Source organism: Anser cygnoides, chromosome 1, assembly GCF_040182565.1.
Source record: "Anser cygnoides isolate HZ-2024a breed goose chromosome 1, Taihu_goose_T2T_genome, whole genome shotgun sequence".
NCBI lineage: Eukaryota > Metazoa > Chordata > Aves > Anseriformes > Anatidae > Anser > Anser cygnoides.
In genome coordinates this window covers 131,138,996-131,160,930 of record NC_089873.1, presented here as the reverse complement: position 1 = coordinate 131,160,930, position 21,935 = coordinate 131,138,996, and the positions used below count along the sequence as shown (strand labels likewise).

The 21,935-nt window shown below is 39.8% G+C and overlaps 1 protein-coding gene across 6 annotated transcripts in view; it reads left to right on the top strand.

Annotated features, from left to right (window-relative positions):
- The window catches only part of GLRA2 (glycine receptor alpha 2), a 131,393-nt gene extending 110,197 nt beyond the window's left edge, over positions 1–21,196 (top strand). For 3 of the 6 annotated variants that reach the window (XM_013200130.3, XM_013200126.3, XM_048066845.2), the window contains exon 10: positions 19,679–21,195. In XM_013200130.3, the coding sequence (XP_013055584.1) occupies positions 19,679–19,957 (279 nt within the window). In that variant the 3' untranslated portion in view covers positions 19,958–21,195. Of the gene's footprint in view, positions 1–19,678 lie in introns of all 6 variants that reach the window. The other 3 variants (XM_013200127.3, XM_013200129.3, XM_013200128.3) reach the window with 3 other exon arrangements.
- The last annotated feature ends 739 nt before the right edge of the window (positions 21,197–21,935 follow it).

Below are 21,935 nucleotides of genomic sequence, written 5' to 3'. Positions count from 1 at the left end.
TGTGCTTGTTCTGCCTGTCTCCAGAGGATAGCACACCAGTTGTATCAAATTACATGGTAAATTGGTGAGATGGGCAAGTGTTCAGTAAGATCCATGAAATGCATATTTACATCTGACCCAATTAATCCCGTTCTCCACAGGGGATGGAAGCTGTTATTTGAATGTAATTAATTGTGAAGCATTCTGTAATGATGTTGTCCAAATGACATTGTGCAAAACCAAATTGTATTAACTAGACTTTTGAAACCTCGTTGTGTCTCAAGGTCTGAAAAACTTCATGGGTTCCAGTAAAATCCAGTTTTTATAGTACTTTTAAAAAAGCGGTGTTGCAGTAATTTCTTTCTTTATCTCACTCATTTTTTTTCCCCCAAAGGGAAAAAAACCACTGTTTTGTATTTGCTTTTCATGTTACTAATCATTGCTTATAGCAAACTGATGGGTCAGAGACTGATTCTTGACACCTTTAGTTTGATTTAATGATCAGAGACGTTTATTTCACCTGATCCACTGCTAGAGAAAGATGTTAGTGTAAATATGGATTTCTTTTTTATTACTTTATTTATTATTATTATTGGTAATAGCAAATTGGCAATTGGCCAGCTGGGTGTAGGTTGTAGGGAATGAGATTTTTTTTTTGCTGCAACACGAGGAAGGGGCTAGGATGAGTTACACTCGGAGGAATAAACACCTTGAAGCTCCACATATTCTGAGTGCTTGCTACTGAGTCTTCCCAGAGTCCTCACCCATTTCAAATTGGAAGCATCTGAAAACTTGCCAAGGCCAGCCACAGGTCACTAACCCACTTCCATTCTCTGTGACTGGGCTCCTCTCATGGCATCTCAGAGCTGGCACAGCCCTGGGTCTGCTCACCGAATACTTATGTATTCCAACAGGGACAATGCCGAGAAGGACTGGTGGTGTTCTTGCTATCGGTAAGCTCAGTTTCCAGTGGTTGGTTGGTTGTTAATGGCAGAATAAGTTTGCCAGAGTGTTTTTAGCTCTTTCCAAACTAATTGGAAAGGTCAGAAAAGGCTGCTGTGGTTACCTAAACATGTGGACTAAGAGAAACCCAGAATCATGCCTGTGAACTTCTGCATCAAGCTTGTAACGTCTGCTTGAGATGTTGCATAGCTCTTTGAATCATTAAACTTCTAACCCGTGTGTATAATTTCTCACACAGACAGTGTGCGTGCATTTGTACACACACACACATATAATCCACTTGCATAAGTATAGGTTATTCTAGTGAGGTGCCAAGGTTTTGATTTCTCCGTGATATTATGACAAGACTCTGAGGTGACAGGAAATCTTTATTTTGATGCCTCATCTCACTTTCTTCAGCTGATTCTACATAAAGTTTTCTGAGGTGATTCTTTCTGTTAGTCACATGGAAGTACTTTGCCTAGGACTGACTCATTCATTTTTCTGTTAAGCCTTCCCAAACATGCTGGTGGTGGAGTCTTGCCTTCAGGTGCTCTGTAATCTGCCAAAAGAATAGCTAATTAAGAGTGGGGATCATAAACCCTGTTCATTAGAGATTATCTGAGTTGCACAAACATGAGCTCTTATACTCCATTATAGGAAAGCAAGTTGTACATTGCCTCTTCAGGATGCAGCCTCACATTGGTACCTGCATGGAGCAGCCCTGATGCTCTCTAGCACAAACTCTCCAAAAAAATGTATCTATCTATTGTCTGTTAACTTATGTCAGCTTCCTTTTTCACTTCCATGGAGGTCTCACTCTTCTAATATGTTTTGTCTTGGTTGTCATATTGACAGGCAAGAGCTGTGCAACAGATATTTCTGCAAAAACCAAGGTTTTGGCACATTCACAGTCTTGATGTTTTGCAAAGCATTGTGTAAAATCAAACACTAAGTCTCCTTGTTTGCTCCATCTGCAGAATTGTAGGCCTTTTTTTTTTTTCTTCTGTTCTGAGCATGGAAGGCAAGGGAAATTATAGAAAGTCTAATTGAGTGTGACGCCATTACAGGCTGATGAAATGAAGACAACTTGTCCTTCACAAGATGCTCTTTTACAGCCTTTGGTACCTTCTGTGCAGAAGACATACTGCTAGGTCCTAACGCTATTTTTTTTTTCATTGTAACGTACCTAGTTAGATTAATTAGGATGTATTTGGGTATTACCATGTGTTTCACTGCATGTGCAGCATGAGTGCTAATACTACACAAGTAATCTGTCCAGACTATGACAGGTTGATGACCTTGCCGCTGTCATAGGAATTCCTATGTGAAACTCGGGGGGACATTCTTGTGTTCACAGATATTTACACCAGTGCGTTGGTACTCAAGTCTTCAGAAAATTACTTTGTGCTCTTGCTCATTAATTCTTCAGTCCTATCAATAGGCTATGTAGTTATTTCCTATAAACTTCCAGTGGCTCTCAGAAAAGACAATTACCTTCCTTGTAAGTTTTGCAAGCTCCTGCCCCATCGTTTATAGAGCAGCAGTGGCAAATTAGGCGGGTATTTAACTGCAGTTTGCTTATTAGACCATAAAGTCAGCCAATATTCTAGCAGACAGGTCATTCCATGGGCATTTGTGTGTGTAAGTGTTCATGTCTAAGGTGAAAAAGCAGAGGAGGCACAACATATTTTAGACATTGTTCTCCCTACATTACCTTTTCATTGTGATTCCCAGAGAGGTCACCAGATCTCATTTGTGCTTGTCTGCCTAGTAATTGTCAGTTTCCCCCAGGCCCTCACATACTGGCATGTCCTGCCATGCCTGGGTTTCAGGTTTTCTGAATTTATTAATTCTAGTTCTCCTTCTGAGCCTTTTATGTCTGGATATCATGCTTCTCACTCCAGGTGGCCTCACCAATATTTCTAGTAATGATTTGCCTAGCAAAACTAAAGGGGATTAGTCATTTCTTGATTTTCATGCTGTTTTCAGAATTATCACTCTATACAGCTACTTCTTTTTTTTTTTTTTTAAGTTACTTCTCAACTCTTGCCTAACAAGAATTAGCTTAGTTGCTCTCCCTACCCAGTTTGCAAATAGGCTTTCTGCCTTTTCAGCATATTCAACGTGTTCTTCGCTGTAGCATTTGTTTTCAGCTTAAACTTTCTACCTGGCAACAGTCAAGTCTCTCATCACAGATCCCATAAAAGTGGATTTCCTCTCAGTTTTCTGAATGAGATTTATGAATTACTGAAACACTTTTCGTAAACTTGCTCTGAGATGTTCATATCAGCTCCTCAGCATTTGTGCATCTAGGAGTGCATGTGCCCTTTGGAGCAGCCAGAATTGTGTGAAGTGAAAAGGGTGTTGGCAGTGCAGAAGGATCTTGTACAAGGTTATTGAAGGAATAGAAATAACCAAAGCCATGTGTTAGATGAAAGCAAACAGGGTGACTAATGACTTTGCAAATTGTAATGCATATTCACAGGGTATGTTTGGCATTCGTCATGAAAAAAGCAAAGGCTGAGCTCAGTGACTGTGTCTGCAAGGAGAGCAGGGCTGAAAGAAAAAGGAGGAGAGTTAGTTTTGTGAGGCATTTTTGGTATTTGTACTTTCTTTCCTCATCTGATGTATTTATGTTTGTACAATGATGCGAATAAAAGCAGGAACATTTCAACACACTTAAGGAGTTCAGCTTAAGCTAGCTTCATCCTGCTATCCTGCATTTCTCAGATGGTGGTTGGGGGACTATTTGTCATCCTTAACCCATCCAAGGAAATAAGCAAAAACAATGGGGAAAAACAAGATTATTTGCTCCCATAATTAAAAAAACAAAACAAAACAAAAAAAAGAACATATCATGTAACGCTAAGCCAGTTCTGCTGTGCTATATCTTCACCTTTTATGTGGCTTCAGATCCTACAGAAAAACAATTGATTAGTTAGCTGTTGCAGTTCTTTTTTTTTTTTTTAAAGTTTTTGAGTACTGTCATTTTGTTCCTTATTTTGGAGATGTCCTAGATTTGTCTGTCATGAACTACAGTGGAGTCAGTTCTGTATTTGCTGCTAATGGCAAATTGGTCTTTTATTTTTCTGCCTTTACTGTTACCTGTGCTGGGTGCTCATGTGGAGGATGTATAAACTGTACTTTTTCGTAGGGAACCACACAGGAGTGTGAAAGAGAATAATAAAAAGTAGAAAAAGGGTAGTTTTTGCAGGCACAGAAGCTGTTGTCTTGTTCCCTAGCTGTAAATAAAGACTTTTTTTTTTTCAAGTTTGCATGAAGGATGCTTTTTTTTCCCCAAGTACACAACAGCTCTTTTAAGATGCTCTGGTGCTGAATGCTCCTGTTCTTTTATTACTTCTAGATACTGGTGATGCTTACTTGTGTTGTCTGTTTCTTATTTGCTTTTTGATCTTTGTTCACTTTCCCTTGTGGTTTATGTTGTGTTACTTTGTTGTAAAAATAATCTTTTTTTTTTTTTAACTGACATATGCAGACTGATGATTTCATCACGCTTTGTTCAGTTATTGCTTTTCCCCTTTTTTCGATGAGTTATCTTGTGGGCATTTATAGCTAGGGTTGAATATCAGACTTGTATCATGACATGATTGTTTTTATCTTACGCTGGTTTTGAGCTTAAAAGCTGTTATTTCCTGAATATTTTTCCAACCCCATATGATGCTAATAGATGGTTTTATTGCATGCGGAACCTCAGCCAGTGCTCTCAGTCTCCCTTTTTTCCTGTCACTGCCTCTGCAATATGTTTCTTGCTGCCCATCCCAACTCTCACGAGTCTGTCAAATACCTACCTCCTTCAGCTAAGAAACAAGAACCAAGCTCTCCTGTGGTATTATTCAGCAGAGGGGAAATAGAAAAAGCATTTTGGGGGGCATATCATTCCTTACCTCTTGTGCAAGCTGCAGGCTGCCTTAGCCAGAGGCAGATACCTGTAATCCCAAGGTGGGTTACCTCAGGGTGATTGGCAGGCTGTGGTGCAATGTGAATTTCTACTTTTCGTTCCCACAAGCCCTCCTCTCTTGTCTTCCATATCAAAGTGAAGATGTCTTAGGAACTGGTACCAGATTCATATGAACCCAGGGATCTTTTTTACTAGCAGCTTTCGAAGTAAAGAGGCTTAGGCTTTAGCCTCTTTGCATGTTTTAAATATGCAAACAGCATTACAATGTTGAGGAAGCTGCTTGTCCTGGCCAGTTATTGATTCCTTTTCCATTCCTCACATTACAAACACAGAATCAGAGAATCACAGAAGACAGGACCAGAAGGGTCCTTGAGAGCCAGCTGGCACTGCCAGCAACAGGCAGCACACTGGGAGATTTACAGTGGCTGATAATATTAATCAGTGCTCTTAAACAGTTCCTTCTGTAACATGCCCAATATATCAGGAGGGAGTTTAAGAGAGATTTGTGAGGGATTGCTCCTCAGGGAGACTGTGAGCTGAATTATGTCTCTTTGTAGATGTGCTGACCTGTAGCTGAGTATTTCTGATTTACACCCTGTAATTCTCCTTGACTCACAAGCACTCCTGGAACAAAGGTCAGTAAAAAGGACTCTGAACAATTATTTACCCTTCTGGACAGGAATAGCAATAGGCTCTTTCTGTCCCAAGGCTCTGCAGTTCCCCTTCCTCGGCAGCAGTCCAGGTTACACAGCTGCTGATACGCTGCTGAAATACAGCTACATGAGTTCATATTCTGTAACTTGTGCTGATCTCCTGCTAAGCTGCCTGCTTTCTGAGTCTCTGCTCTCATCCTTTCTTAACCCTGAGAACTGCCCTTCATCCTCTAGCCCCCTTTAGAGGTCACTCCTAATTTTAACTTCTGCCTGGACGGAGGAAACAATTTTTCAAAATACATACAAAAAGAGATAAGATTAATTTAATACTTATTTTGACAGTGATATAAAACTAGTAAATGCATGATGCAGTCTAAAAGCAACTTGCCTGTGCAATTAGCTTAGTAATCAGACGTAGAAAAACTATGGAAGAAGAGCAGAGCTATGGATTAAGGTGCATAGCAATTTTCTTTATTTAAGAGAAAAGCACACAGAATTTTAATTAAGGTCAGGAGATTTTACATTTACTGCAAGTACTCGTGAATTGCTAACGTGACAACTGGGTTTTGACAAGGGAGGACCATACAAGCCAAGACTTGAAAACTGGCAGGTAGGAATACAATGACTATTTCATTTGGGGCCTGGCAAGAGAAGATGCGTCGGAAATGAATACATGACAAGTGGGGAGTATTGGATTTCTGTATGAGGAGTTGACAAGTCAGAGAAGCAGCAGCCATATATTATCTGTGATGGCAAAAAGATCACATCATTTATGACCTTTGAAGCAACAGGAAAACCGAATGCAACATCATATTGTGATGATCTAAGAGAAAGCTGTCTTTCTTTTTTTCTCCCTGGTTATATATAGCTGTTAGAGAGGGCCCTGCTGAGCAGAAAATGGAACATATGATCAAGGGCAGTCCAGTGAGTCAATTTACTGACTAATACTGTAGATTATCATGTCAAATATATAGCAACAGCATTATGAACAATAACAAAGCCTAGATTATTTCTTCCCCTGTAAATTGAAATGAAGATGTGATTGGAATTGTCACACTTTGGATATATGAGCCAGATTCTCTTAATCATCCAAAACAAATTGCCTTATTCTTTATATTGATGTTTATTTTAGGAGCCATTCCAAGACTGGCAGGCTGAAACCATCTATTTCAATGTGGCAAATGCATTTAAAAAATATCCTCTAGACAATTGTCCCCTCAGGTGGTAGTTCAGTGGTCTTGCACTTTGAAATGCCTTCTTCCCTCGTACCCAGGGAGGGATAACTCAGACTTTCATCTGATGGGGAGAAATCACTCAGCACAATGTCATGCAGAGATGCTGCAAATGGGCTAGCTATGGGATCTTCAGTAAACCATCTTAACACAGTGCTGATGGGGCAAGAGTCTTGTAGAAACCCCAGATGTTTGTCAAATGGAGCCTTTTGTAGCCCTGCCTTCTGTCTTCCCATGCTTCAGAGTTTCAGTGACCAAGCTTGAGGAGTGGGATATTGCCAATATTGTGCAGACTCCATGGTCTTGTTCTGTTATTTTTGTTTCTTTCCATATAACAGGGAGAACATGTCCACATGTTTTGTAGGTTTGTTTATGGTGTTGATCAATAAGGTGGCATTTTCTGTAGCATCAAATTGAATGCCACCTGAAGAGAAAATACAGTTAACAATGAGCTTTCTTGCACAGTAGAATTTCCACAAGGTATAGGAGGGGTTCATTTAATTATATAATTTAAAATACAGCTAAAATACAGGTTTCTTCTATTGTCATGGTGTCCAGACTCTGGGTGGAAGTCTGACCACCTTTCAGTCTGTCAAACATTCTCAAAATTCTACCCAGATCTGAATGAACAACAGTTTAGGGAAATAACACTTGAATTGTGAGTCACTGCCACACCTTCAGGAATAAAAAAGGACAATCAATGTTAGTGATCTCTAGCCTCCTTTCTCTAAAATGAGAGCTCAGAGTAATTGGAGAGACATTTACTAACTGTTTGCTAAAGATAAACAACAAAGCCCAAATATTGCTTATCTGTTGAATATAATTTCCTGTAGGTGGTGTGTAAACTAATATAGAAATTAACACAGTGCTATAAATTTAGCACGTATAAGGAAAAGCAGATGGTACTGCTGTGATTGGACACGTCATTGGAGTATTCTAGAGCATGCCAAGTCTTTAATCTGTTACTATATGCACACATTACCCCACTACTGAGCTCTTAGTAAACTGGAACATGTAAAATGCACAAATGATAACTCTTTGCTGGGTTTTAAACTGGGAATAAAAGCAAAATCCCACTTGAAGGTTTTGCTTTTTGCACTTATTGTGTTCATTTTCCAAAGTCTCCAAGTGGATCTGGTTGCAAGCTCTGGGCAGTCAGAACAAAGGCACAGGAGGCTCCGTGGGCCAACAACACACTTGGCAATCTCCAGCTTTCCGCACCGGTAGCAGGGCATGCGATATATCATGAACAGTAGTACAAATGCATAGTAATACATTTCAAAATGGTTTGTAATGCTGGAACCTCTCTGAGCAATTAGGAGCTCTATGGTTATGCAGAAGCGGAAGCAGGCTTTTCACTAAAAAAGTAATCCATTCCTGATTATTCTTAAAAGTTCTAATAACATCTCTCAGATCAGAAGTGGTCTTGGCAAGGTGTAGCTCTACTTTAATGATTTGTCTTCTCTTTGGAGGAAGAGAAATTAGCTGCAGGGACCAGAAAGGGGCAAGAGTAGGCAGGGGTTGAGGAAGGAACTGAATTTTACAAGCAGAATGTGGAGGTCTTGTGTTTGGAAATGAGCAAGGGTGAAAGCATGAAAGAGGTAGGCAAGAGCAGCACTGAGAATTAATGAGGCAAAATGTATAGTAGAAAAAAGTGGAAAAACAATCATGAACAAAAGAGACAGCTGCAGAAGGAAGGAGACAGCCTGAGAGTGGCTTTTGAATACCATTTCCTAATTGATTTGCTTGTATTTCTCATTAGTGATTTCAAGACACCATTCATGTTTTCAGCTCAGAGGACAAGCAAATCAGGTTAATGTCCACTCGTTGTGAATGCACAATGTGTGGTATGCTACCGTGCACTCCCAAAACAGGTTAATCCCCCAAAAAGGTTGCTCCCAAAGTCATCACATCGCTCGATCTTGGCAGAACATTCCTGCCTGTTGCTCGTGAGGCTGTTGGAGGTGCAGTGAAGTAGAAATCCATGCTGCTGGGTCTCCCTTGGTCCAGGAGGGCTCCTACACGACTTCATGCTCTGACTTATGGGCCCATTTGCTGAACAAAATCCTTGCCCAGGTCTTAGTCCCTCCCAGAAATAACACCTCAAGATCAGGTGGTCTTAGACCCTCAAAGTGAGTCCTGAACTCCTCAGTACTCCCAAAGACAGGCTTTTCCAGAGCTCCAGCGTTGGGAACACTGATTTAGAACTTATTGTTCCAGAACACATGAAAGATGAAACATGCATTATACACATTTGGGGAAGGTGTTCTCGTGCTCTCTCCTAGATGAATCAATTGGACATTTCTTTTCCCATTTTTCTTAATCATCTTGAACAAGCCTTGAGATCAGATGAACATCTGAGCTTCTCTCTGAAGAATACCTCTTCTACTGCTGTAGTCATTCTTCCACATTTGGTCTGCCTGTGCTTTTTATATACTATTAAATCTATTCTCTCAGTTTATCCTTTAATCAGTTTTGCCAAGTAATAAAAGTCCACCACAAGGTGATCTATCGCTTAGCTACTGGTCTGGGCAGATTGTCCTTCTGGAGAGGTGCCAACACCCCACCAAAGAGCCTGTTCATGAGCAGAGAGCATTGGGGATGTTTAATGACCCTTGTTTGTGCATCCTGTATCCCTGCTCGTCAGAACTACAGTCCCATCTGAAGGGGAAAAACAAGCAGAAAAGCTAGCAAAATGGAGGTTGTAGCTTGAGAAATGCTCTGGAGAGAGCTCCAAATGTTACACTGGAATACAGCAAATCTATCTCTGAATTTCTCACTGATAGATGCCTTTATCGAATACACAAGGCATTAGATTACTAAATTAAGTAGATGCACACATACATAATATATATGTACATATATCTACATGTGTGTGTGTGTATACAGACTGTGTGAGCGTGTATATGTATCTTTGTGTTTAATACAGTAGAAGAAAAACTATCAAACTCATTTTAAATGAAATCTTATTTCATTTGTTGTATGCATATTTCCAATGACCTTGTAGGATTTGTGGATTTATTACTTACCAGATAAAGAAAAAAAAAATCTGTGTAAAGATTAGACTATCAAGTTGCTATAGCATTGAGTGCCATTGATTTTTTACCCCATGATGAATGTTTATTTTGCCGTGAATAAATAATAACAGACCTTTATAGAACAACCCTCATAAAAACAAATCAAAATGAAAATAAGGAAGTGGATTTGCGTAGTAAATTTCTAATATATTCAAACAGTCAAGATGCTTCTAAGAAGCCACAATTTAATTTCAGAAACCAAGTCTGAAGTGCAGATTGCTGGCAAGTAGTTTGTCTAACCCAATCATGCTTCAGAGCAAAGTAAAAACAGCTAGAGAAATGCAGATTGAGATCTTGGCTAACAAGAACTAAATGATATGCAAAGCCAGAAAGGATAATTTGTGTAATAGAAGATAAGAAAAGAAAACCAACCCCAAAATATTATTTATTGGGAGTCCATATTAATAATTGATAACTGGGAAAGGAAGGCATTTATTTATCAGTTGGCTTGTCTCCTCAGGAAAAAAAAAATAACAAAACTTATAAAATTTGCATATGAACACTTCAAGATGTTGCAGATATTCCTGACTATTTTTAGCTGCGCAATTTAAATTATTAATATAATTTGCAATATTTAATTTGTTTTGTGCAGTATTTGCATAAATTAAATGCATGAAGTCTGTCTGAGAAAGCTCTGGCAATCCCTTTCTATGTTTACTGGGTTTTGTGCTGGATGCTGTTTAGCAAAGGGCTTGAAGGAAAGAATCCTTTTACAGAAAGAGAAAAAAAGCCTGTTCCTTCCCCTGTGCAGAGCTGCAGAGGTGCAGGGGAAGCCTCTCTCCTCCCTTCTCCCCAAACCTTCCCACAGATGCTCCCCACTCTCAGCATGCACTGAGTGGGATGCTGCCAGTCCTCAGTGGTGGGCATGGATGTCTCAGGTCACAGCGCTGCATCACTAGTGCCCGGCCCAGGCAGGGAGCATGGTGTACGCTGTCCCTGGGCTGTCACAGCCTGGGCTGCAGGGCTGGCCCCAGTTGCCTGGCCCCAATAACTGGGGAACTGCGGGAACTGAAACCCAAGTTTGAAAAACTGGCTAACAATGTCTTGTTCCGGAGGATAATCTGCATAAATCAAATCACGAGTGTCATTTCCGGGCTTTGTACACAGATAACACTTTTTTTTTCTTTTTTTTTTTTTTAAATTTTGGCTGTTTGACAAATGAGATACTCTGAGATGCTGAGGTCAGGGCACAGGGGTACTCTAAAAAAGCAATCTAAAGTTATTACAGCTGAGGCAGAGAGCAGCGGAAAATTTCCCAGAGGCACGATAAAAACCATCATCTTCCCCAAAATATTTAAATCTGCTTGGAATAAAGCACCAGAGAAACTTCTGGGAAAAATCCTGGGGAGGCAGGCACTCAGGCACCCCTAATCCACAACTGGGGGCCGCAAGCTCAGGTCTCCTGCGTGCTGTGGTACGAAAGGCAGCGACAGTTTCCCTGCTGAATGTCACACAGGGGGCCTGTGTCACAGGATATGTCCTGGGACAGGACTTTCTGGGCAGGCAGCAGGTGTCAGGGCAAGGGGGAGCTGCAGTCTGAGGACAGGGCTTAGTAGCTGCCAGCTGCAGGTCTGCTTGTGGTGCAGCTCGTCTGTCCTGAGGCAGCTGTCTTGCAGAGAGCAAGAGGAAACAGCAAAGGTGGGGTTTAGGTAAGTTTCCATTGGTGTTTTTGGTTTTGGCGGCCTTACATTATTTTGCATTTGTTCAGGACGTAGACAGGTTAAGTATGGGCACTGGAGGTGCTTTAGCTGTGTGCTGCACAACCCTCACCGATGCACTGGCTGCTCAGTTAACGAGAGCAGAAGAAATCCACAGCTATGTTCACTGTCAAACCACAGCCACGGTGTCTCAGTGCTTCTTTCCTCTCCACCTCTCCATCCAGCAGTCCTCATGCTTTTCCCCATCCCCTATGCCCTGCTGTCCTCCCCTGGTTGCTTTGATGGGCCCAGGAGCCACCATCTCACAGGCTAGGTAAAATGTCAGAATAGCCTCACATTTAAACACTAACTTTGCAGTTTATTCAGCTTCACGTGCAGACAGGATGAGGAGAAACTAGTCACCCCGTATCCACCAGACTTCTGGTCAGAGCAGATTATCCTTCAAATCTGGGTCATTAACGTGCATTTCTCTGATGTATAACAGACTGATGTGCCATTCCCACTGATAAACTGGCAAAGTGAGTCTGCATGACACTCACAGATCACTGAGCCTGGACGCTGTCATTTAAAACAAATGGAAACTGAGGCACAGTTCTTCTGTGCCAGAAATAGATCTGCTCTTCTTTAGGATCTATAACTATCTATCATAACATTTATGGTGCTTTGCAAAACATCATTTCATCTCTTTCTCCCTCCCTCCCTCCCCCCACAAAAATTGAAATATTAATCATATTATATATAAAACATGAAATTGCATAATAAATTTATATTAAGTGCGTTTAAGAATTTGAGAGAAACAAGTCTTGCTTTACTAAAGAAGGACTTTTTTTTTTTTTGTAATAAACCAATCACCCTTACTAACAGTATAATCTCTATTATTAAAGATTTTCTTGAAAAATTTAGGTACCACTTAAAGATATTTCAAGGCAGGAAAATATTTTTGCTTCCCAACATGTTTAAATTATGTTACTCTTTCAGTTGGATAATGCTCAATTCCTACTCAACGAGGGCAAACCACATTAACTACCATTTCATTATTGTATTAACAACAGTTCACTTGCTGTTCTTACAGAAAGAGTAAGTAAATCAGTCATGCTTCAAAGATTCTTCTGCTGTTTATTGGAGATAGGAGGTATTATTAAACACAGCTTTCTAAAACAAGCTTAGATTTGTCCATTGGAAACCCTTACTGAAGACAGCAATGACTGATTTCTCTTCCATTAATTAAAATGTCGATGCTGTGTATAATATAAGGTCTGTTTCACTTAGATTTTATAAGGCATGGGTGTCCAAATGAGAGAAAAAACAAACCTCACTGAGCAGAAAAATTTGTGTTAAGAGAGGTAGAAAAGGGACAAAACCACTGTAGCACGCAGAATGGTGCATCCTGACAGAGCAATATCACTCAGTATGATCAGTGAAAGATTTCTTACGTTTTTGATGAAACACCTAGGTGAATATTTAGGAAAAAACTATACTTAGAGCAAGTTTGGGGCCCTTCTTGATCAATACTTGGGGAAGGATTGCGGTGAGAAACTGACAATTTTACATTATTTTCGGCTCCTAAGCCTGCACTGAGGAGAGGAAGTGGCATCTGGTGCAGGTGAGCTGAGATCCAGGTCAAGAAAGAACAAACCAGAGATCAGGTTCCTGAGATCAGGTTCAGGAAGGAAAAAAACAGAGAAGTCTGTTAATGACCAAATAGGTTTGCTATGTGAGAGTCATCACTTTCTGCATCAGCAGGAGTTAGCCTCAAGGCAGAGCTGTGTGAAGAGAGGGGAGAAAAAAAAAAAAAAAGACATTCAAAGTGCTAAAAATTAGTGGAAATGCAGAGCATTTCAATACTAGCTCCAGCTCCCAGCACATTACCAAGAGATGGAAGATCTGAATTCTCATAAGACATGCCATATTGTATGGAAAGTGGCCGGGCATGTATATTGAGAAAAAAAATTTATTTAAAATCTCCAGGTTCCTCCAGAAGGACTTTTCTGTATTCTGAAAACAAGCAGCTAAAGGTGTACTTTTTCATGAACTAAGGTTGCACATTCAATAGCCACACATGGTTGTATATTTCCTGAATCTGTGCCGTTGTGCTATTTTCATCCTCTGAAATGTTCTTACACAATGATTTACACAGGTAAATGAAAGATAATTTCCTCCTAAAAATAAATTTTGCCTTTCTTCCTCCATGTGTCATTGTGTTTTATCCTATTTCCTGCATTGGGAAAATAAAATACTATAACCTATTCATTTTCCCTCCATTAATTAATTTTCACTATGATTTTATGATATCTGTAATATTCCCCCATCCTTCAAACACAGCTTTTCTAAGCTGAAGAGATCTCATCTACTTTGGATCCCTGCATGCATAAAAAGTCTCTTATAATTGTTGCTGCTCCTCGTTGTACTTTATATCATTCTGCTAAGTCTTTCCTGACTTTGTATGACCAGAAGTGCTCCTCATGTTCAAAACCTGATCATACTTTAAGTGGAGAAAGCAACAGAAGGACATTTTCTGATTTGTTTGCCTGTCATCCTTTTAGTAGAGGACTAATGTTTACAGTCATCTACATGGTAATTCCCACAATTCTCACCTAAGATAGAACCAATTTGAGCTAATCACTGTCTTTGTCTAATCAGGGTTACCTTTTGCAATGTGCTTTAGCTTGCATTTCACCTACTGCCATTTCATTACTCAGTCACTTAGTATTTAGAGATCCTTCTGCTTCGTTGAGGTTTGTCCATTCTGAACAGCCTGTTTCTCCTGCGTACCTTCACTCGGCAACCTTTTCCCCAGATCATTTATAAATCTCGTCCTTGTTGCTGGTTCTAGTGCTGATGCTTGGGGGTCCTCTCCAGGAAATCCTTCAGTTGTAAAACTGATCTTTTATTCCTAAAAATCCATTACTGTCTTTTAAACAGTGACCCTATGAGAAGTCTATGAAAGGACCTTTTCTCTGACAATTCACCTGACAATTTAACTTTCGGAGAGCCTTCTGTGGGGAACCAACAAGCTTTTGAAAATCCAGCCATGCTTCTTGGCTGAACTACCTTCATCCACTTATTCACTGACTCCTGAGAACAGAAATCATGCGAGCATGAGTGTCTTTGCAAAACCACACTGTGAATTATGTAAGGTACTGAGAGATGGGAGTTGTTTCAAAATCGTAATGATTTAGGAATGAAGTCTCTGAAGTTATTTTGCTGTCTAATTCGTATCGATTCCATTTTGCATTCAAGTCTAAATTTATTGTGATTTTCTAACTTTGTGCTTATGAATGCCAAAAGGAAAATTTCCCTGATGTTCTCTACCCTATAGCTAAAATTAATTTCCTATGTCCTTGAAATTTAATTAAACTAGATAGTCTTTTAAATCGTTTGCCCACCATATGTTGGAAAAAAAGAGTAGCAAAATTAAATGAATAAATCACATCAGAGAGTAAATTAAATACACTGTTTGAAGCCAGCCTCTCTCTCATTTTCCTCATTGTTAAAACTGAGTCAGTTCTGACAATAAGCATTTAAAAGTGTTCTGGACAAAGAAATTCAGAATGCATTGTATAGAAAGCTGTGCAAGCAAGGCAGAGAATGGACTGATTTTCTAAAGTGTTTTTCCTGTTCATCGTTGCTTTGGCATGAAGTTGATGGTATGAGTTACATTCCAAACCTGACAGAGTAGAAAATAAAGCTTTTCAAAGATGGAAGATGAAGAAAGAAAACCATGTCAAAAATATGATCCTTCTGATTTAGATGTTTTCTATTGTAAAGCAAGGACAAGAGAATCTAATGCTATTATTTTGTAAAGCAAATAAAATTATTGTATTCTTAAAGGGAATTAAAAATTGAAAATAAAATCATGTCTTTCTTGATGAAAATTGGTAAAAGTCAACATCTAAATAAGTTTGGTATGACACCATAATAATATAATACACAAAAACCTATTTGGAAAATTATGTGGTGTTGAAAATGCATCTGCAGAAACCATTTGCCCAACTCTCAGGAAATGTATTTAGTTTTCAGTAGATAATTCTTCTAAAATACTCAGGAGTGTGAACATCTGAGAGAAAAAGAGCAAAAGAACACTTTCCTCTTGCTATTTATTTCTTTTCTGTTTTTCATCCTAGCTTGTGTCTTTATCAAGGGCAGATTGAGTTATGGGGTGTGCATTATGCAACACTAACTTTACATCCCTTTAGAAGGATAAAGTCTTTCACTTCAATGTCAGTGGATTTTGCCACTCCAGTTGATGTCCAGTGGCTTCTACCCACTCTTTGATTTTAGCTTCAAAACCTGTAAAAACAAAATAAACAAAAAATAAACAAACAAAAAAAAAAAAAACAAGGATTGAAGCAAGTGAGATCCTGTCTGGTTTAAAACAAATGCAAGTCGTATGCGTAGTCTAATGAAAATAAAGATTGAAATGTTTGCAAAGTGGTTTGCACTATTCTACCGGTGACTAAGCTGGTGAAGAGCACTAATTGAGGACTGTCTTTGGATGAGTCTGCACTGTAGGTTATGTGAGATTGTACAAACTGGATATGATGCTGGGAATGAAGAGGAATTCTGCAGCCGTGTCAGAGGGTACCTGAGGTATTTTGCCCAGTAGTTCTTCAAGCCTCCAGGTGAAAGGAAGACATGCACTATGTTAAGGGAATTCACTTGAGATGAATTTATCTCACATACTGAAACATGAAAAAAGAGTTCTTTGTCAAAGGATCTACATTTGGTATCCTATCTCCATGATTCTTCCCCAAAGTCCTTTATGTATAATAGAATGTTGGAAGATACTCTGAGACATCAAATTATGTCTTTGTAGTAAGACTACGGTGTTTTAAAGACAATCTCTTTAACTATGTCTGTATTAATAAAAGAACATACATTGGGGATTTTATTGTTCCTATGGCCATGAGGTGTCACCACATGTAGTGTAGTGCTAGGCTCCAGTGAACCAGGTGTATCTTGAAGAAAGCTTTTCTAAGTGGTCCACACCATAGTAAGATAAGCAGCATGGACCCTGAAGTTCCAGTGCTAGATTTAGCCTCTGGGTCCATTTTGTTCAACAGCAGAAAGAAAGTCTCCTTCCCTGCCATTTCATTTTGGGTGGAGCAGGTTCAAGGGCTCAGGGGACCAACAGGACACACACCTGACTGCATTCTCACTGGAAACCCATAGACATGTGGTTCTTGATCTCCACAGGGTTTCATTTTCAGTTTTCAACCTTAATGACCTATTTCATGAAAGAGAGCAGAGACCCCGCCACCTCGAGGTCTTTCAGGTGATGTCTGGTGAAGTGGGGGAGCTCTGATGGTGTCAGGGCTTGCCAGCGAGACTTCAGGTGCTGGCAGTGCTTAGAGGGCTGGTGGGTGCAAGACTGCAAAACCACTTCAACTCTCGGTGGATTTTACCACTGAAAGCAATGTGGTGGAGATGGAGCTGAGAGCTATCTGTGGGTTGAAAGGACTGTGGCTTTGCTTGCTTACAGAGGCACTTAGATCAGAGAATCACAGCATAGTCAAGGTTGGAAGGGACCTCTGAAGGTCATCTCGTCCAGCCCTCCTGCCAACCAGAGATTTAGATGATCACAACAACTACAATCCTTAGCTGTCAGTAATATTAAGTTTTTGTAAGAGTGGAATATCAAACATGGAAACAAATAGTGTGGAAACAGTGTCATTCTCTTCATTAGTTATTAGGCTTTGAAAAGAGTTTTTCTGTTAAACTTTAAAAAAGGAAATTTACATAAATTCTCACTTTTTGCAAACAGCAAAGAGCTCCATGTTGGAAGAGCAGGTAACAACCCAACAAGCTGATACAAACTTTGAACAGGGAGAAGGAGATTCAAATCTACTCAAGAAGAGAAGGCAACCAAGTTCGTACTCCTCATATCCCAGAAGAATGCTGTACCTCTTGTATTCAGTGTAAACCGAATTTAGGATTGAAGTCCTAAATAAAAAACTAGCATGGGAACTAGGCACACTTTCCTCTGGGTTTTGTAAAAAAGAAGTGGTGCAGCCAACTGTCTGTAGGGGAAAATACAGGGCTCTGAATACTTTTGGGAAACGGGTGGCTGCTTACAGCTAAGGGTTGGGTGCTGAAGGCCTGGAAGGATGAAGTTTAAAGGTCCATGTCCCTAATCTTAGGTGGCTTCCTGCTGGAATTACAACAGGGTAAGCTCAGAAAAAATGCTATAACATTGAAGATGAGTTGCTCAGCTCCACACAACAAAGCTGTGGCACAGCAGGGCATGGAACTCTGGGCTTTCCAAGTCCTGCACTGACATTTTATTCCACCCCCTTGCCCTCACTTCTCCCCCCAGGTCCCTCACAAGTAACCGAAATTAAACTTAAAAAAAAAGAATGAAGCACATATGGTAACGCAGCTGTTGAAAATCTATTACCCTTTTTAATCACCTTTTATGTCCTGGGCAGACATTTTATCCTTCAAACTCAGTAAAAGGGAAAGTGCTGCAAAGAAAGCAGCATCCTGTATTATTGGAGGACTGTGCGATGTTATTGAGTCATGCAAGAGAAGTCTTGCATAGGACTGCCCACAACTTAGGTCTCAATGGATTTATCTTTAAATAGTCTACATATTTATAATCACTAGGACAAGCAGAACTTTGGATTTTTCAAAGAGGAACTGCAAACTCTAAATAAATACAATTGAAAAACGAAAGGACCAAGCTTCTTTGCCTTAATGATGATGAGCTTCGGAGATGGAAGGGATATAAACCCTGGAGAGGTGCTCAAACAGTCTTACAATAAAGCAATTTTCCACCTGTTAATGGGTACACTGTAGAATAGTCCTCAGCCTTAAGTAACAGGAGCTCAAAAGCACTGTTTATTGCCTATCCTCCTTCCATAACCACTTGCATCACCTCAGAGTGACTATTTCTCATTTGGTAGCCTTGGATCCCACTACTGGTTATTCATATTTGCATGTCAGCTCCGAGGTAAGGAGAGCAAGCCTGGTGATATATCCAATTCCAATGCTAAAGACGAGGAGAGAGCAATGTAATTATGAAAAGATTTGCTTCTGCAAAGGAGCAGTGATTTGCATCCTGATTTGGTGTAAATTGTCCTTCGTCCCCATCCCAAGTTCAGCAAACACGCTCCTTCAGTATTAAATATCTTGCTGCTCTGATGTTTTTTCTTGCGGTCTCTGATTCTCTGTTAAGATCAGAAGGCTGTGGGTTAGTGAGAGATATGAGGGAGTATTCCCTGTGAGTGAGTGGGCTGCTTGTGAACCCAAGAAGAGGTCATTTAAAGTCAACAATGAACTATTTGTTGGTCAAAGAGAAGGTCTTTAATTAGGGCAAGCTGCTGGAACTACATTTCATCACTGCTGGAATGAAAAAGAGTAGAGTTGCTTTTTTGCTGGTTTTGTATCCTTTGTGGAGGGCTGCCAATAACTGTTAAGTCATATATTACTGTGCTATCAGGCAGGAGAAGTGGCTGTGAGAATTTACCAGCACAGACACAAACCTTTCATCACATGGTCATGATGATAAACTTAAGTTACTCACCTTCCCAAAAACAAATATTACCCACTCAGACAAGAGAAAAAATGGATTTCTGCAAGATGTTGCTATGTTAGCTTGCAGTATTGCACCTGTTACCACTAAATCCAAGTGTTCAGTGAATTTTGAAGTATTGATTCTAGGAGCATCCCAACAAGCACAGGGGTGGGGGAGGATAAGATCAACCCTTGTTTTGCAAATCAAGGATGGAGGTGCTAGGCTGCAGCTAGACTGAGCCAAGGGTATTCTTTACCATGATCTTGGGCCCCTGGATCCCTGGGTCATTTAAATTAACATGGCCAGAGCAGATTCCTTGCTACCAGCATGACTAGGTTTCCTCCCCACAGTAAGCCCAAGGAGGGCAATGAGAGTCTGTGAAGTCAGATTTCTTCCTATGGGGTAGGAAGATATGGGCTGTATCCCTTCCTCTTCTACGGGGTTGGGATACAGCTCTTTGCTCTGTTGGCTTAGTCAGAGAGAAAGTAAGGCAGTCACCGAATTTCCATGTCTTTTCGTGTGAGTTTTAATTGCTCACTTGTCTTTTAAATCAGTATTTTGTATCGTAGCTTAACCGGCTAATTCACTTAGGTGCTTTGGAGGGGTACACCTCAACTATTCAGGTATATGTCATGCTTCATAGACAGGTGATTGTGTCCTATTGTCTTCTTTGACTTATTTGTCTTCTTTATCTCCCAGGAAGATGAAGTTGCTCGTGACAGTAGATTCAATTTCAGTGGCTATGGCATGGGTCACTGTCTCCAAGTGAAAGATGGCACAGCGGTCAAAGCTACTCCACCTAACCCACCGCCAGCACCACCAAAGGATTCAGATTCCATCAAAAAGAAGTTTGTTGACCGTGCAAAAAGGATTGATACAATATCCCGTGCTGCATTCCCACTCGCCTTCCTCATTTTCAACATCTTTTACTGGATTACATACAAAATTATACGGCATGAGGACATTCACAAGAAATAGGCAACGCTGGTTTGCCAGGACTACTCAGCCAAAGTGATCCACATGTAAATAAACAATGAAATGTCTTTCTGTCATTTCGATTAAAGGTTTCTTTTTCCCCTCAGGACTCTGAAGAGAAAATGAAAAAGAAAAAGAATTATAGAAGGAAAAGTTGATTGCATGAAACAATATGCCTGAGACCAGTCAATAAGTGGTCCCTTTATGTACTCTCAGTGTTCTTCTTCCAGATTCAGCATTAATCAGACATCTGTAAATGGGGCCAAATTTTACCCAACTTTATCACCAAGATATTATTGTTTGAAACATAAGAGAATCAGAAAACAAACAATCCTCCTAAAGCATCTACCAAGAGACTGTGGTGGCTACAGTACAGTGAGTTATAAGAGGACCAAACTTTTTCAGGATAATGTTGCCTTTCTATTTGAAACAAGTCTACTGAGCTACATTCCATGACCATGTCTGTAGTTAGTGGTTTCACCAAGGAGTCCTTCTTTTGTGGGTTGTAAATTATTTCTACTGACAGGGGAGAGAAGATAAACAAAAGAAAAGAAAACAAAGCAAAACAAATGAACAAACAAAAAACAGATTTATACTTTACTATCCTTGTGGGTGTGCATTTTAATATTATCTTGCTTTACTAGAATTGTAATTTTGAGGTTGAACTTGTGTGTCGTGTGATTTATTTGATAGCTGACACTCCAAAACCAGTGAAACTGCCCGGTTTATTTTTGTTGGAATACAGTGCACTTACTTCATTTTATTTCTGCTGATTTTACATGCAACTTGAGGTGCCAAACTGTATTTTACCTATTGTGCTACCCTGTACCACACTACTTAGTAAGAACTTGTTTCCTCAAAGGTGTAGCTCAGTTTAGCATTGAGTTTCTGTTATTGCTCTCATTGTAGCTGCGATCAATAGCTCTATAGGTAAACACAACTTGTTTACAGACCTCTAATTTATATCAAAGTGGCTATCATTTTAAATATCATCAATTAACCTAAGAATTTTAAAACTGTACTGTGATTTTCAGAACCTGTTACCTTTTGGTGCCAGATCTGCGTTATTCAAATCCTTGCTACATGTTTTAAAGTAGAAAATAAAATAAAATAATAATTAAAAGATGGTATTTTTGCTTACACAGAAGAAGACAACCTGTAACATAAAATGAATCAAACATTAAAATTTTACACTTGATGTAAAAGGGTTTATTAAAAAAAATAAAAAAAAAGGTTATTTGTTCAATTTCAATAAAGCTAAATGTGCTATTAACATTTCCTTCACTCTTTTTTTCCTATGCAGCTGGGCTGTTCACATCAAGACCCAGCTCTACCACTGTCACTGCTCAGTCAAGAGAAAGAGGGTGAAAAGCAAACTTCAGTTGATCTGGTACACTGGTCTAACATGCCAATTTTTTCTACCTATTCTACGGTAAAAGGGATGTTGCCACCCCTGGGAGTATGTCAAGTAGTATGTCAGAAATGCAGCTAGGGTGTGACATATTCCAAAAGTCCTGTAGAGCTGAGCCCAACCTGAGTGGCTTCCCCCAGCTGCACCACCCTGGTGCACCATCCTCTCCCACAACCAGGGAGGGAACCCAGAGATCTTGACAAGGCCAATTCCCAAACAGTTGTGTAAGTCAATGGCAGAACGCCAGCTGTGTATATTATCTCCCCGTACCCTCCTCAGATCTGTAAACTCTCCTGCTACTTACCCCTGGGACTGAATTGGCAATAGTCTGCTTCACCTCTTTGAGGCTGTGGATTCAGGTGTGATTGACAGTGCCAGAAGGAGCAAACAGAAGTTAAAGGGAGAACTCAAGACAACTGTTCAAACTATTAGGCTTTTCAAAATGAGCTTTTGACTCAAATTTAGTTATCGTAATATCTGTAATTTTCAGAGTGTAAGATTTTCTTTTATTCATTTTTACAACAGAACGGTATTCAATTAGTGGATAGTGCAGTTGAGAAAAACCCCAGT